The sequence below is a fragment of the Wasmannia auropunctata genome, unplaced genomic scaffold (genome assembly GCF_000956235.1).
Source record: "Wasmannia auropunctata unplaced genomic scaffold, wasmannia.A_1.0 LD334204.1, whole genome shotgun sequence".
NCBI classification, from domain to species: domain Eukaryota; kingdom Metazoa; phylum Arthropoda; class Insecta; order Hymenoptera; family Formicidae; genus Wasmannia; species Wasmannia auropunctata.
In genome coordinates this window covers 1,617,375-1,635,701 of record NW_012028686.1, presented here as the reverse complement: position 1 = coordinate 1,635,701, position 18,327 = coordinate 1,617,375, and the positions used below count along the sequence as shown (strand labels likewise).

Genomic DNA, 18,327 nt, shown 5'->3' with positions numbered 1-18,327 from the left:
TTCCAAACTTTATTAATTATAACTTTTTTAATATTTAAACATGCCCAATTGTGACAATATCAAAATATTCTAATTATAATAAAATTAATTTCTTTATCGCAAGATTTTTGACACAAATTTTACGTATTAGAAAAATATACATACGATGTGTAGAATGATAAAACAATCCCTTGAAGGATAGTCTGTTGTTGTTCGTAATTAAAGAGGGAAGAATATAACCGCCAATCTGTACAGCCTGCGACATGTAACTGTTTACAAGTTTACTAAATAATAATGAAGATATTCTGTCGGATAATATAAATAATTCATTATTAATTAAAATTATTTGAATTAAGTATAAGTAAAAATTTTTATACATATATGTTCTTGTTTAAATTAAAAATCATTTTTTCAACTTTCCTTATAGTAAAAAATAATTTATTAAATTATAATTCAGTTTTTACATTAAACTTGTATAACAGAGATTAATAATTTTGAAGCTTTCCGACCGAATATTTGCGTTAACAAGTAACTTGTATGAATCAGTTTGGAATTTACTAAATAGAAAATGGGCATATCTTTTCTCAAACGATCTGCAATAGATCTATCGATAATAAAGAATTTTATTCCTAAAAGCTTAATTCCTCAATTCAACTAATTATTGAACTTTAATCGTTTATTGCGCAAATGTTTCATGGAATTTCTAAAAAATTAAATAATTAGAAATATTCACAATATATTTTTTTATATGGCCATTTTACTAACAGGTAGTTTGAGAAAATATGTCTTAATAAAGCAAACAAAAAAAATGCTATGAGATTACGTTTTACAATGTATGTATTTAACTCGTAGGATGGCTCAAGGGAAGACCTACAGTTAAACAATATGAAACATTTATATCGCATTGGAAAGTATAGTTGTGCGTACTTTTAAGTATATTTTTACCTAAAGAAAGTGTGCCTCCGCGTATATGAATCACTTAAAATCGTGCATGTGTATTAAGCGGAGGTTGCAACATCAACTCGGCATGACGTAACGTTTGAAGCCCAAGAGTATCGTATCGTAATGAGACAAATATGGAGTACGAAAGGCATGCCGCAATCTTCTAGGTGCAAAAATAAACATGCAAATAATAAAATTCATTAATAATGTATAGTATGAGAATAATTTAATAAAAAAAGTGTATGATATGTGTGCTAGTGCGTTTCAACGGTGATCTTCGACGTGTTAATTAGGAGACGCGAGGATACTCGAATCTGATCTCTCCCAGTGATCTTCGAAGATTACAGTTTCACGCGTATCGCAGCGAATTCACGATGGTGGATGGGCTATACTCGCCGATGTAGTATTAATTGGTTGTGATTAGGTAGGAAAGACTGCATCTCGGAAACTAGTTTCCGAGTTGACAAGGAAAGTAGCTGATGCCTGTCATTATATCTTTAATCATGCTGTGTTACTTTAAATAAATAATGTGCAATTAAAACTGTAAGATTCATTATATTGTTTCCCATTACAAAATACATCGCAAAATTTGAGTCTGTATTACAGATGGACTGCAATGAAAAGAGAATTTTATATCTTTTGTATCTGTGCGAATTAATTATAGTGTTTAATTTTGTTATTTGATTACAAAGTTTACCGGAAATATTTCCATTATTTGTAATAAAGAATATTAATCATTAAGATTTTTTTATGAGATAAATGACGAACGATGGATGATATTAAAGAAGAAAGTTTAGAAATCTGTACTAGAATTTCATTCCTTGTGCTCCATAGTGAGCGTCGTTTAACTTTAATTAATACATATTAAACAAATTAATTAACAAGATTAATTTATGTACAACATATAATACAAATAATTCACAAATTTTTATCTTTTAGTTCTTCAAATTAGAACTAATCGTATATATCATATATTGAGAAGTTACAATAGGAAGTTACAGAGCTGCAACTCTTGATTCAATGCATTGAATTTAATTGAATTTTTAATTGGATTTGCATTGAATTATATTAGATTTTTAATTGAATTTTAAATCCAAATTTTAGCAACTTCGAAATACGTATAATTATGTCTACTCTTATCTTCAATTTATTATTCTCCTTTTGAATCTTCTCTTGTACAGTTATAATATGATCTCGTTGAAAACGAATTTCCCATTTGAAATTGCACAAGTATTACCAAATATGTTACCACCGTGCCGACCAGCTGATAAACAAAATTATTAATTAAAGAAATTTAATTTATAAACTGCTCACATGCTATGTAGATATTCTCACCGAATGAAGAAAACTGTTATCAAGCGCAAAGTATCCGTTAGCTGTGAACTGTATCTTCTGATGTAGCAATTGAAGCGAAAATTGCTTAAGCTGCAACAGATCTATGATAAATGTCGTTACGATGAGTACCAAATCCCTAAAAAAATTTTATCTGTATTTCTTACCTCTGACTTTGTCTCTTTACCAATCGCACAACTTAAAAGATTGTTCACCACATTCCCTGTTTTCCTTATCTATAATAAATTTATAATTGGAATTTTTCATAAAATATATTTGATGTTTTATTATATTTAGTAAAAGTATCGATTAAAACAATTCGAGCTTACTATCTCGATTATCATACCTCAATTAAAATCTTGGTAATTCTGTTGGTGAGAAGAGAAATGGGATACATCAGAAATAGTAACCAGATGATAGTATTACTGAAAGTCTCGTATTCTAAGATATTATCGGTCATCAATAGAGGTGAGAAAAGATAGTAACCGTTATATATGAGTGTCAGAAAGAGAAAAGTCATGCCAAACAGTACTGGTAAGGAATAAAAATCCGATACATTCTCGGAGATTTCGCAGAGGTGACAGTGCATATCTCGCAGTTGCAGCAGCTGATGAACGGTAGAATTGCTGATTACAACGCGACGTGTTTGATAGAGACACTGCGGCCGTAGATCAGGCGTGTTGACCCTGATAAGGTTGTGTATCGCCCGATTTACATCGGCGAAATTCGCCTGGATGACGGTAATCAATAGGTTGTACTGTATCAATAGCCAGCCCACGTGAAACGTCGGCAGAACGTCTCCCAGCCAGGAGACCGGGCCCGTGTTGAAGGCGAAAACCTCGCTGATTAGGAGAAAAATCAGCAGAAAAATCTTCAAGACGCAGACGCTGATCATAGTGCAAAAGATACGCTGCCGTCGTAGCGGAGGATACAAATGATACAGACGATCTATTTCATGTTCGACATCCATTAATCGATTGGCGATCCGCACCAAGGATTTTTGATCGATACAGTATCTAAATAAAATTACGCAAATCACCAGGCTACCAAGTACAGTTTGCACAACCTCGATAATTACGGTCAGGTTCGACTTGTTCTCATATTCCACGTTTATCTTGAATGGTATCGACAGACAGTTCGAGGCAATCATTAAGATACTCAGCACGACATTGCAGACGATTCCAAATTCGGAGTATTGAAATGTGTATGACGTTCTCTTTTTTTGCGTGTCGATACGATAGGCGAAGGTGGCGAGACCGATGAACTTGAAAAACATTATCAAGATTTTAAACAACCATAAAGAACTTTGATGCGATCCTGATTTTATTTTGGTCATTTTCTGTTTACTATTTTTTTCCGCAGTGACATTTTTTTTATTTAGATTTCTCAAGAAATTGGAAATTTTATTGGCATCCATGAAGATTGAATTCTCAACGAATCAAAGGCATTTTTGCCACAATTATCTTCTTCCATAATTTAATTTAAAGTTAATATTTACTTCTCTTTTTCATTATGTCACGTTAATTTATGTATAATATTCACGTGCTTATTTCATGATTTATATCTTTTGTATTTTTTATATTTTAATTAAGTCTTGATAAAATGTTTTCTTTGACAAGACATTTATATAAAAATCTTTATAAATATGTTTTTAATTACATACTTTAAGTCTTATTTATCAAACGTATCACGCGTGCATCTTTCATAAATTGATAATTTAAGAGGTGCGCGTCTTGTTTTATCGATATCTATCTTTCCAGTTGCTCTGAATCCAAATTAATCCCGATCTTTTGAACGTCATATACGACCAATTTCGATTTTGATAAATTCACGTGTACTCGAATCTACGTTGCGCTTTATTCTTACGAAGTAGCACTGACAATGAGCACCGACGTTTCCGCAAATGCCTCTCTCGCGAGCATCATGTATGCAAAACATTATTAAATATTAAATTTGTAAAAGTCATAAACGTGTGATAAAAGAACGTAAAGTCGATATTTCAGTTCTATATCAGCCGACACGGATCCCGCGATGAAAATAGCCGATTGCCGGCGCATGAGTTACATATTATTATAAGTGACATCCACTGGAATATTTATTGCCTATATATATATGACATGATATATCAACACGATAAGAATACGGAATACGTATTCTTCGTATACGTTCTTCGTTTCTTCAAGTATAACATTAGTTAGATTATCGCAATTAAGGAACATGACCCAAAATAATAGTTCCGCTTAATTGCAATGTTATATGTAATTGTCATTTAGTATAAGTTCTTATGGATTATGTAAAAATTTTAGCATAATCTAAACCTATATTATTGTAAATCTATATTGCTTAAACCCATATATCTACATACGAGTACCATACCATACATACCCATATACTTACCCATTCATCTACATTCAGCGTTAGTCAGTTCCATTAAAATAATAAAATCGTACATTTTTTATGCATAATATTTCGGTGCTACATGAAATATTTCTTTTACTATCAAGGTGAACTTCACATCATCTCACAATTTAAAGACCTAAAGTCATATCCGTATAAAGACTTAGAAGTCTGCATTGTTAATCTACGTAAGCATTTAAAAGAAATCGATGTCTTATATATAGACATTCGTGAAAATTAACACTTCAAACAGGGAACATTTCTGCGCAATTTAATTTAAAACTAACTGGTTTTTTATTCTGTTACATCACATATTCTTTCCCCATTTATATTCGTGATTTATATGAAAATTTTCTAGAGATTCATATTTTAATTATATGACTGTAGAACAATTTTGCCTTCATCCATCTAGACACAATCCATCAAAACTTTCAAATAACATGGTAAAGCAAAGTACACTCAAGCTTAGATTATATACTAGTGGATTATCTATTCTATGGTATCTGCTTAATGTGCAAGTTCTATACACATTGCAAATCAAACATTTGTATCAGACCTTCCCGGTAATGACAATGTTTCTAGAAAAATAATTTAGCTTTAGAATGTTCTACGTACCAATTCTAAATTTCTCATACCAGAACAAAGTTATTAACACAATTACAAATATTTTCATAATAACAGATAAATCACTGAATGTTTCAGTCTGAAACATCTGAAAGTCTCCGTTTTTAGACTGTGTTCCACTTAACGCTCGCAACGCTTTTGAAATAATTTCATCCTTGATGCTTATCAAATATTAAACAAGGACAAATAATGTTTGCAAGTGTTGCGAGTATTAAGTGAAATGCAGCCTTAATCATTCATAAAAAGGGATATAATATAAAGCTGACATTCGTATCTAATTATTAATATATGTATAAAATATGTCGTCAAGTTTTTCATATCGATAGCGTTAGATATTCGCGTTTCTTTATTGTTCAAAATTATTTAATAATTTTATAATTATTTTGTTTGTTGTTAAATATGTTGTTAAACTGCTTAACAAATATTAATTAGTGTAGAATTATGTATCTTTGAAGAAAATAAAGTTAAATAAAATAAAAATAAAACTCCATATTATAATTTCGCTTCTTCAAATTTTAAGTAGAATAAATTTTAATATTACTTTTTAATGTAATAACATTATTTTACAATTTTAGTATCGCATACGCACAATTCTTTATCAACAAATTCTTACTGAATCTTTTTTTACAAAATATTCTATTTGAGAATTGACAATGTCGCATAATAATAATCCATGTTGCATTTAATAGTAATAAAATTTAAAAAGTGTTATATAAAACGTTTTATTTAACACTTATTTAATTATATTATTCTATCGTTGATTTCAATTAAATTATAATTTGTTTATTACTTATGTATACTCTGTATACTTTTGTATATTTTTATTACAAAAAATTATGCTCTTCAAACAAAACGCAGACTCATTTTTCAAACCTGCCTGCTGAAACACTGCAACGTAAAAAAATATAATACTCAGAGAAAAAAAGAAAGCATCGTTTTCTTTCTCTCTCTTTTACTCTAGAAAAAGAGAGAGAAAGAAAGCGGTGCTTTCTTTTTTTCTCTGAGTATTATATTTTTTTACGTTGCAGTGTTTCAGCAGGCAGGTTTGAAAAATGAGTCTGCGTTTTGTTTGAAAAGCATAATTTTTTTCTCTCTTACTCTAGAAAAAGAGAGAGAGAGATAGAAGCATATTCTCTCTTCAAATGAGCTTCGAAGATCATAATTTTACTGTTTCACATGTATCACAGTGAATTTATAAGTGCTAGTGTTATATACTCGCCGAGTTATAATTGATTGTGATTGAGAATATAGGCGAGTATATAGGGATGACGGAAATGTCTCGGAAATTTTTGAGTTTTGACAAAGAAAATAGCCGATGTCTGTCATTACATCTCTTAACCATACTATATTATTTTGAATAAATAATGTGCAATTAAAAGTGAAAGATTCATTACTATTTACCACTCTAAAATATATCGTAAAATATGAGCCTTTATTATAACTGGGCTGCATTGAAAAGCAAATTTTGTGTTGTACTTATGCAAATTAATAATTTTTTATTAATTCGCTACTTGATAAGGCTTACCTGAAACATTTCAAAGGCATAACAAGAAACTTGTGATTTGACTTGGAATGAAAAAAATTAATTATTAAGATGTTTTTGTAAGAAAAATGAGTAATGACGAATATGATAGCATTAAAGAAGAAAATTTACGTTAGAAATCTGTACTGAAATTTCATCATTGTGATCCGTAACAAACGACATTTAGCTTTAATAAATATGATATATATTAAATAAATTAACAATGTGTACAATATATATTTACATGTTTGTTGTTTAGTTCTGCAAATCAGAACTAATCGTATATATTAAAAACTTAATTTAATAGGATGATTCAGAGTTGCAATTCTGCGTGTTACCATTTAATTAGAGAAGAGAGAAAGAGAGAGATCCCAATTTTAAAAAGTTACATATTTTACATATTATTATATATCAATTCTTATCTTTAATTTATTATTCTGCTTTTATATCTTCCCCTGTACGGTTATAATGCAGTTTTGACGAACAGCGTCTGTTCCCATTTGAGCTTCCCATATGAAATTGCATAAGTATCACCAAATATGTCATCGCCGTACCAATCAGCTGATAATTAAAATTACTAATTAAGGAAATTTAATTTCAATTAAATTGCCCGTATAACATTTTTTTAAATATTCTCACCGATCGAAAAAACTTGTTATCGAGAGGAAAGTACCCGTTAGCTGTAAACTCTATCTTGCGATGTAACAATTCAAGCGAAAATTTCTTGAACTGCAACAGATCTGTGATAAATGTCGTTTCGATGAGTCACTGATAAAGTTTCATCTGAATTTGTTTCTTACCTCTTGCTTTGTCTCTTTGCCGATTGCGCATCTTAAAAGATCGTGCACTATATTGCCCGTTTTTTCCATCTACAATAAGATTGTAATTGAAACACTTTGTAAAATATTTGTTTTATCTATACTGTTAAAAATAATCCGTTTCTTGATTAAAACAATCCAATCAAACTGCGATATAAAATCGAGCTTAATATGGTATGTCGATTATATATCCTACCTCGTTTAAAGTCTTGGTAATTCTGTTGGCGAGGAGAAAAATGGGATAAAATAGAAATATTAACCAGACAATAGTGTTACTGAGAGTCTCGTACTTTAAAATACCGTCGATCAATAAAGACGAGAGAAGATAATAACTGTTATATATGAGTGCCAAAAAGAAAAAAGTGATGCCGAACAGTACTGGTAAGGAATAAAAATCCGATACATTCTCGGAGATCTCGCAGAGGTGGCAATGCATATCCCGCAGTTGCAGCAGCTGATGAACGGTGGAATTGCTGACTACGACGCGACGCGTTTGGTAGAGAGACTGCGGCCGTAGATCAGGCGTGCTGACCCTGGTGAGGCTCCGTATCGCCTGGTTCACATCGGCGAAATCCGCCTGGATGATCGTGACCAACAGAAAGTACTGCATGAATAACCAACCCACGTGAAATGTCGGTATAATGTCCGTCAGCCAGGAGATCGGGCTCGTGTGAAAGGCTAGGATCTCGGTGGCAAGGAGAAGGATCAGCAGGAAAACCTTCAAGACACATGCGCTTATCATAGTGAAGAAGATACGCTGTCGTCGCAGCGGACGATACAGATCGTACAGACGATCCATCTCGTCCTCGACGTTCATCAGTCGATCGGCGATCCGCACCAAGGACTTTTGGTCGATGCAGTAGTTAAACAAAATTGCGCAGATCACCAGGCTACCAAGTACAGTTTGCACAACCTCGATGTATACGGTCAAGTTCGTCTTGTTCTCATACTCCATATCGATTGTGAACGGTATCGACACGTAATTCGAGGCGATTATTAAACTACTCAGCACGATATTGTAGACGATTCCAAATCCAGAGTATTGAAATGTGTATAACGTTCTCTTTTTTTGCGTCACGATACAGTGGGCAAATGTGGCGAGACCGATGAGCTTGAAAAAGATTATCGACATTCGAAGCATCCAGAATAAATCCTGATGTGGCGAATTTGATTTTATTTTGATCACTTTCTGTTTACTATTTTTTTCATCAACGGCGTTTTCTTTATTTGTGTTTCCTAAGAAATTCGAGATTTTATTGGCATTCATTAAATTCTCAACCAAATCGGAAACATTCTTGCAACGACTATCTTCTTCCATAATTTAATTTAAAGTTAATGTCTATCTCTCTTCTTCATTACGTCTCGTCAATTTATGCATATTCACATACCTTGTTTTATGATTTGCACTTTCTGTATTTTATTTCGATCTTCTTAGATATGTTTTCTTGTGCAAGATATTTGTGTGTAGAGATTGTTTTTAAATTTATTCTGTAAGTTTTATTTACTAAAACGTTTGCACGTGCATTATTCATAAATTGATAATTTTAAATGGTGCCCGTTTTGTTTTATCAATATCTATTTTTCTAGTTGCTCTGAATCCAAATTACTTACGATAAATATGAATGTATGACCACTTGCAAGTCTACTGAATGCACTTATACTCGAATCTACGTTGCTCTTTATTCTCACAAAGTTGCACTGAGCATACGCAGCAAGTACGCAAAACATTATCTTTCTTGCAAGTATGTATGCAAAACATTATTAAATATTAAATTCGTGAATGTCACAAACGTGTGATTAAAAACAAAGTCGATATTTAGCTAGCACAGCTCTATATCAGCCGACGCGGATCCCACGATAAAAACAGTCGATTGCACATGATATACACGGATACGATAAGAATATATTCTTTGCAGTTTCTTCAACTGTAATGTTAAATTATAGCACTAATTAACGAACACAATTCAAAATAAGTTCCGCATAATTACATAGTCTACACCAATGATAACATTATATAATCGTCACTAATTAGTACTATATATATAAATTTTTACTTATGTAAAAATATGTAAAATATGTAAAAATGTTTTAGCATTAAATATTTAATTTCTTTCGCTTTAACAAGATTTTTTTCTTTTTTTAGTATCATGAAGTTATCCGATTTAATATTTCGTATAATTTATGAAATTTTTGTAACAGTATTATGATGATAACCATTTAGCGGTTTTCTGCACGATTCTTTTTTACTAAACAAGAATGATAGAAGAGAATTATAAATACAATTATAAATAATTAATTAACTACATTTACGGATCATTATTAATTCTTTACAAATATTTTAATAAATTCTCTATTGCGTTTTAAAGTATTCGTTTATCTAGATATAATTTGCCAATTAATTTTAAATTGAATATATATACACAAATAAGGATCGAGTAATATGTAAGAATAATTAAAATAATGGATAACCGCATGATATATCAAATGCTAATTATTAATAATTAATTAACTTTGTAATGCATTGAGTATATAAAATATTTGGCATTTAGTTTATTATATCAAATATTTCGTATCAATGGTATACATAATATGTGTTATGACTTATGAAATTTGGTGCTCATTTGTTGGAACTCTCGTATAGAAACGTACTTACAACCTTGGCGAGGTGATGATAATTTAGCATCCTGAGAACTAGAAAACCCAACGACAGGAAAGCTAATTTTATTTGTTGTACAAAAAGCGTAACATTGCCATGAATCGTTAAATAGAATTAATACATGGCGCGTTAATTAGTCTGTTTTCACGAATTAGTGGTAGCTCAAATACTCTGAGGGCTTGAAAAACTGACGAAGAAGCGAGCCTACTTAAAACATAGCGTTGTCACAAATCGTTGTCGCTCAAAAGCTCATAAGTCCCTTGCACAATACATGAAGGAATAGCGATAGCGATAGAAATAAAAATTTCAATCTATCAGAAACCGTGTATTTCATAGTATATGCATTGTGCAAGGGGCTTTATGTGGCACATGCATTTGATGAGCTTAACCCTGCCCAGTGATATGTCAATTTTTATCAATATATCGATTTGATTGAATGAACGAGCAACTGCATTATGTCGCATGATAATATACCACTGTGTGATACCACATGTAGATAATTATTATACGTAATATATACGTTTACGTTAACTATTAAAACACGCAACTGCTTATGCGATACGAAGGATACGAAGGATACGAAGCAACGTACGACATGTAGACATCGAGATGACCATGGAATGCTTATCATGTTAGCGTCATGAAAAGGAAGCAATAATTACATGCAAATATTGACTTCACGTCACTTCCTTAAAAGTGAATATTACGAGAGAAAGATTTATTGTACGAAATTTAACTTGTTCAATTATTCAAATATTCTTCGATTTTATACAAAAATCACGATTACGGTTTTATAATACATGTATGTACATAGCATACAGTAGAATTAGATAATATAATTATCATATTAAATTTCAATTTTAGTTGTGTATATATACACAAATATTTAGCGTAATTCATAAATTTGTAAGAAATTAAACTAAATAAAAAAAGGTGTCTACAATAAAAGTATTATAATAAAATATTTTGATATAAAAAAATTATAATTTTAAATGTGCAATATTTATTAGAATTACATTTATAAATTTACATTTATCAATATATGGGATTATAAAATTAAAACTATAAATATGATTATTAAATATGTGTATATTTGACTATAATTTTCCTTTTATTTCTTATAATTTTCATATATTAGATAAATTCAATATATAATTAAAATATCTCTATTTTACATTTTTATGGAAACAAAATTATTTTTGACTTGCAGGATATATAAAATCATAGTCATAAAGATTCATATAGATAAATTGCTTACTTCATTGAAAGTTAACTCAATAAAAGAAGTAGAATGATAATTTTTCTTATTCGATTATGTAATATAATTACTAAAGAAAAAGAAAAAAAGAAGCAATCATTCCTGTTATTAGAAAGAGATGCGCATTATTTTCTCTCTCTTATCCTCATTCTTATATTTGTAACACGTATATTTCTGTCTTTCAATATTATTATCAGCTGTAGCATACGAATATGCTCTATCTACATAAGTCTATTGATAAAATATGTTCGACGCCATAACGTCTCTGCTACAATAGTTTATTTTAATTTTCGACATGAACATTTCGATACAAAAATTACATCATCAATAATTTCTGATCTTTTCTGTAATATTGGATATGTATTATTAATTACAAAATCAAATTTAATACTTACCAATCAGTTAAATGCTTATAGTAATTGCAATGTCGCCCATGATAATGTCCGAAAATTGTTTGTTCTTACCTAATTTGTACAATTTCGATACCGTTTCACAAGCATTTTAAAATTTTATTATATTATTTAATTTTATAATACCAACGATATTGATGAAGACAGTAATGATTCAATTATACAAAATAAAAGACAATATTTTATATTATAATTATGTTTATCATATCATAAATATTTTTAAAGAAACGCAGTGATGCATGCATTAATAATACACATTTTTATCTTCAAAAATGCGATGAATATAAGTAATTGTTTTCATGTAATAAAGAAAACTAAAAGACAAAGATGGAAAACTTGCGTTAATGAGATGCAAGTACCAAGAATTCACAATACATCTGTATCGTTCATTGCTATAATTCTTATGCAATATTTATTTTACTAACATCAATTATAATAACTAAATAAGTAAGTTTTGTGTGACAGTAACAATGTTTAAGTGCTCTTTACAAATTTTTCATGGCACCGGCTGAATATACAAAGATTAGTATTTCGATACATGGCAGCATTATGTTACTGTCAAGGAAAAATACTGCGTCTTATCTAATTTTATTCACTCAGCCATTTTTATTCGATAATATCTGACAGTAAATGTTTGTCCGATATTGTCCAGTTAGTGATTGTAGATATTGCATCAAATAATAATGAGTGTATTGCGATCATCTAATGTGAATATTTCATCACAAATTCATCACGAAATAAAGTGTAACGGAACTAATTCAAATGATTAATTTCCATGTGCACAATAGTGATATCGCTCGCATTTGCAGGATTATCTTAAGATGCTTTTATGATTCTTAATTTTTCATTTTTTTTCGATAATATTATTTCCAACGTTATTGCAACAACAGCTATTTGCATGGCTCATACATATAAGTAAAAGTTAATTTTTATTTTATACTTTCGTTAAATAATGTCGATAGATGTCAAAAAATAAATATACTTAAACTCACGAATTTGTAACGGAACTCGATAGTCAGTTGTTTAGTTAAATTTCAATATATCATATATAATTATATATGATTAATCAATATATAATCATTTATAACTAATCATATATAATTATATATTTATATATATAATTATAACTGTCATATTAAATGTATATATAGGTATATATGTATAATCATACATATATGAGCATTAAGTTATATTTCAATGTAAATAAAAAGGGATGTAATAGGAGATGTTTGTTACATTTTATAAAATAAAGTTAAATTTACCGAATTTTATCATTTTCTCCGTAAGTATTGTAGGAGTCACGTATGTAAAAATGTATTATTAAACGATACTTTGCCATGTATGAAAAATAGAAAAAGGATGAAAAATTATAGCCAAAATATGACGTTTCACGAATGCGCCCGATACTTTCAATTATATGTTCTTTTTCTTTTAGTACCGTAATGATATACAAAGAAAATAAGCAGAAGTTTACATTATTGGATAAAAAAAGTTTTACATATGTTACTTGGCTGCTTCATTTTTAGGACTCTCACTTCTAGTAGGCACTTCTGCTTCTACTTCCTTTCCAGCAAATGGTTCTGACTCTGCTTCGGTCTGTGCTTGTGCTATTGATTCGGTTTCCGTATTTGCTTTTGGTTCCAGCTCAGCTGTCACTTCACACTCTGCCTCTTGCCCCGCTATTGGCTCTGCTTGAATCACATCCAATTGGTTACCACAATCATCTGCAGATAAATTTTCCGATATAGTACTTTGTATACATTGATATTTACAATATTTATCACAGAATATACTTTTTAATTTTGACATATAATTTTAATTATTTTAAAGACACTTATAAATCTATTGCTCTCTATTAAATGTACAATGATAGTAAAATTACCTGAACAAGCAGGATCGGACATCAATGAAAATACCTTTTCTTCGGGCATATCTTTCGTTAATTTTTTGAAATGGACCACTTGATCGGAAAATGATTGCCAAAATGATTGACCCTCAGGTATAGTAAACATAGCCTGTATATTTTTCAGTATATAAGTAAAGATAAAAAAAAATGGATGTAAATATCTATATTTACATGATACATTACCTTATACTTGTTATATATATGCTCAGCTTTTTGTCTAATCTGCTCTGCTTTTTGTTTAAAAACAGCCTACAACAAGCGTTATATATGTATTATAGCAGAATAAAAATATTAGCACTGTGTATTAGACAAATATAAATATTGCACTATAAATATAGTGTAATATAAATGCACAAGTCTGCTCGTTTTATACATACCCCTTCTGCCTCGCTTAACTTCCACTCTCCTAAATTTCCAATATATCGTCGCAGCTAAAATAAGAGACGATTAGTGAGACAAAATTACTGTAATATTAGAACATTATTGAGAAACTCGATATATTATTTACCCTTTTCACTGTTTCAACAATATGAGGATGTTTCTTCAGCATTAGAGGATCAATTGGAAGAGCCAAAATTTCATCCATCGCTTGTAAGCATTTATCTGTATTGGCTCGATCCAAACCAAGATTAGATTTTATTTGAGCATCTAATTGTAAGAGTTGAGCCTCTATACGAAGCCATCTACGAAGACGTGATATTATATAAGTATACTTAATAAGTCAACACTACAAATACTGTGAACACTCTAGTGAGCTAACTAGTAAACAATATAACATTTTATTACATACCTCAGTTTATATGTTTTGCGATGAACAGCTCCATCTTTTGTCAAAAGTCGTTTCTCATCTTCCGGGACGGGTACATTAAAATCTAGAGAATCCTTTACTTGTTCTGGCAAAATTTCACCGCTCTCTAATTGTGCTTTGAGCTTCATAGCATTCCTAGCAGTTGACCAATCCCATTGCGCTCGAGCTTTATCACTTTCGAAAGACTTTGGCCTACCTATATCCAACTTAATGCCTACATGTTCTCCAGCAAATGTACGAGCTAAGAGAACTCGGCTTGGTGTATCAGAAGATGTAACACTTGACACTACGGTACTTCCATCAAGTATCGATCCGTCATTATTTCTTTCTGTAAATTAGATAAATAGTATCTCTAACAAGTTATAACTAAAGAGATTAAAATAAAAAAAAGTAAAAAGTTATTCGCGCAAATGCCTACTTTCGATAGCAGCTCTTTTTTTATGCGTCACATTTGGTGTAATTTGGTGCTCGTTAGAATCTTCGTTTTTTGCTTTACGACCTCGACCAGAATGTTCTAAACAGAAATAATACTTACAATCGTAATTTATTTTTAAAATCATACAATTATTAAAAATAATATAATTACATTAATATTATTAAATACAAGTACATAAAAAATAACCGACTTTCTGTTATAAACAAGCTTCAATAAACATAATTAAGTATATTTTCCCCCAAGGTAGTATTGAAGTAATTAAATGGGAATTCAGTAGAACTATCATAAAAAAGTAGGGACATAAAGAGATAAAAAGTATTTTCAAAAAACAAATATTTTGAAGTTTTTTATTAATGAAAGGTTAAGTAAAATATTTACATATAAAAATTTACAGGTGCGGCACATTTACACATAAAAATTTAGATTTTTGTATACGAATTAATGACAGCTGTTCCAAAAGAACTAATCTTTTTAATTCTTTTGAAGATAAATCCCGAGTTTCATTGCCTTCCGTAAGTCTTGAATATTTTTCAGAATAATATATTTCTGATGAAGGAGTCTGCGTTTCGTTATCCACCGTTAAATGTGGTATTGGTGTAAGTCTCTTTACTGTGCTCCTACCTTTAAATATTAGTTATTATCAGGGTAATTAATCTTTTTATCTTTCGTATAAAGAATATATATTGTATGATATCGAATGTAGTAAATAACTACAATTGGGACATAAACTCAATTGATTAATATTTGAACTCAATGCATTATTAGATCTGTTTTTTTTTAGCTGAACTGGCTGCACTAGTTTAGAGTTTATCTTTCTTCTTCCAATGTAGAAAGAGAAAGATAAATTATGAACTAGCGGCAGCCAGTTCAGCTAAAAAGAACACTGTTCTATTAGAAACACATTGTGCATTAAACTAAAAGTAAAAGCTAATAAAAAGTCGATTATTTTATAATTTATTATTTAAATATTTTCTATCCCATAAAGTTGCAGAATAAATTCTCTAAAAAATAAATATAAAAAATGATTGTTATAAAGACAGATGTTCTTACCTATATTAGTTTCAGTTTCGTCTGAACTCGAAAAATCTGCAAATCGTTTTGGCTTTATCTTGCGTCCGCTGCGGCTAACTACCTCTTTAGGTGATTCTTCACCTTGCGAATCTAAAGCTTCTTGTTTTGATGTATCATTCGAAGCTTTTCCTCTACCACGTTTTTTCTTTACTTCCGGAACATCCTGCTGCATTGTTACATGAATTTATCATAAGTAATTATACTCATATATTTATTTAGACATGTATGAAAGTATAAGGAACAATCGCACAAACAATTTAAACTTTAAAAATGTTTGTCGGCAGTTCCTGAATTTTTCTTGGAGTACATTTGTCAATGACTGTTTTTTTGCACAGTATTGTAAAACATGTATTTATGTACTCCAAAATATTGCCTTGTACAAGGAGCAACAAATGAATGTTGCTTACCGGAGTATTGGCTGTGGATGTGAGAACTTTCCTCTTCACTGGTTTCTTTTTCTCCCCTTCGTCTATTACCAAGGAACCAGTTTCCACATCACTGTCTGCGGCACTGGCAGCAGTCGGTAATTCTGTCGCTTCAGCACCTTTAGACAAAATGTCATTTATAATAATATGATTCATTCAAATAATAAGATAAATATTTAATTTGGACTTTATAAAATAATTATTTATTACGAAATGTTATTATATATATCAAGATAATATTAATAACTACCTTTAATAGCAGCAATATCTGCCAAAGGCTTATTTCTGTCATTTTTAAGTTCTTGCTCAAGCTGCTGCATACCTTCATGAAAGAACTTTCGTCGACTAGGTTTGCCATATTTTTCTTTATTTTCAGCATAGGTGTATAATTCATCAACTTTGCAAACAGCTCTGCAAAATTTAACATTTCATTAGATAAAAATATCCTTCAATAATATTCCCTAGATCTAGAATTACAGGATGTACTTACGTTTCACCTGTGCCGTAAAAGTAGACGCTGTATTTAGCGTTCTTGGAATTTGGATCACTGACTTTTTCAACCTGCAAACAGATGAAGCGATATGCAAACAGATGAAGCGACACACACGACGAATTTTTATGTGACCAACATAAAAATTGAGGATATACGTTCCTCCATCAGGAGAGGAGGTATGTCAACGATCTGTGTCGAGATGTGATCTTACGAATTACATGCATACATAATTATATGGCAAATTATCGAATATTGACAAGCGCGTAAAGCAGCGACGCGCGCTGATTAGCGTGGTCGGTAACGTGCCACTCGGCGGACTATCGCAGATGTTAACGCGCATTCTGCGTGCGGATGCTCCCGCGCTTTTCTCGCTCCTAGGCGAGAACCGCGGGACGTTCCGAGACCGCACGCAGCCCACGCGCAACAAACGCGATCTCTCGGGCCGTGATTTTTGAATAATTTACGTCACCGCACCTCGCTACGTCGCGGTCGGTCGGTCGCGGGGACGACGGCGGGTAACGCCGCGCACGGCGCGTCGGCCACCGGGGACGTTCGCTCGTCGCCCGGGCGGCGGCATCGCGTCCCGTGCACGAGCTCACCTTGGCTGGCCATGGCGGGTAACCTCGAACCTTCGCGAACACCTTGTCACCGGCCACGAATCTCTTTTGCAGCTTCACCATGATTACGAATGGACCGCCGTCGCGGTACCGGTTCGCTCTGTCGCACGCTTCCGCTTGTCAAACACCGCGCTTACGTTGTGGCGTAGTTAATCCCGGAGGAGCATCGCACAAAACACTGCGACAACCGCCATTTGCACGACAAATACCGAAAACACGCAGCGGGGACACGACGCTCAGCTCCGATTGGCCGCGGCACCAGCGAGTGGCGGATCTACCCGCGCAAAGTCGAGCGAGTACAATTGATCGAGGTAGCCGTACACGCGATCGCCGATTGGCCGCGTGTGCGTCATGGCCGACCAATTGGGTTGCACTCCGTTTCGTGAGGGGTGCGCGATAATGTAACATTTTTATCCTTGCTGTTCGCTGGAATATTAAACAAGGATAAAATGATAAATTATGCGCATCGTGCATGACATGGGACGCATCTGTTTGAAACGGATCTATTTGAATCTCGTGCGCCGATTCATTCATTAATAGGTCTACGTTTGATTACCCCCCGAGCCCACCTTTCAGGCACGAAAATATATATGTGCCTTTGGCCGACCGTCTTTAATACCTCGTCGGTTATTA

The 18,327-nt window shown here is 31.9% G+C and overlaps 2 protein-coding genes across 3 annotated transcripts; both read right to left on the bottom strand.

The window, feature by feature from the left end:
- Positions 1–359: 359 nt before the first annotated feature.
- LOC105459234 lies at positions 360–9,624 on the bottom strand. Its single transcript, XM_011705099.1, has 6 exons — positions 7,811–9,624; positions 7,582–7,665; positions 2,600–3,682; positions 2,421–2,489; positions 2,257–2,346; positions 360–2,185 (listed from the first exon to the last, which is right to left on the bottom strand). The coding sequence occupies exons 1-6, from the start codon at positions 8,930–8,932 to the stop codon at positions 2,072–2,074; spliced, it is 2,562 nt and encodes an 853-aa protein (XP_011703401.1). The 5' UTR covers positions 8,933–9,624; the 3' UTR covers positions 360–2,071.
- Positions 9,625–13,319: 3,695 nt separating this feature from the next.
- LOC105459216 (PC4 and SFRS1-interacting protein) lies at positions 13,320–17,956 on the bottom strand. Of its 2 annotated transcripts, none has more exons than XM_011705056.1 (12): positions 17,677–17,956; positions 17,075–17,145; positions 16,835–16,995; positions 16,567–16,703; positions 16,139–16,325; positions 15,071–15,166; positions 14,635–14,980; positions 14,353–14,527; positions 14,222–14,275; positions 14,028–14,093; positions 13,821–13,953; positions 13,320–13,662 (listed from the first exon to the last, which is right to left on the bottom strand). In XM_011705056.1, exons 1-12 carry the CDS (start codon positions 17,755–17,757, stop codon positions 13,442–13,444), a joined length of 1,728 nt encoding a protein of 575 aa, XP_011703358.1. In that variant the 5' UTR covers positions 17,758–17,956; the 3' UTR covers positions 13,320–13,441. The 2 variants fall into 2 exon arrangements, with proteins under 2 accessions (XP_011703358.1, XP_011703359.1); XM_011705057.1 differs by having other exon boundaries at positions 16,139–16,322.
- Between the last annotated feature and the right edge of the window lie 371 nt (positions 17,957–18,327).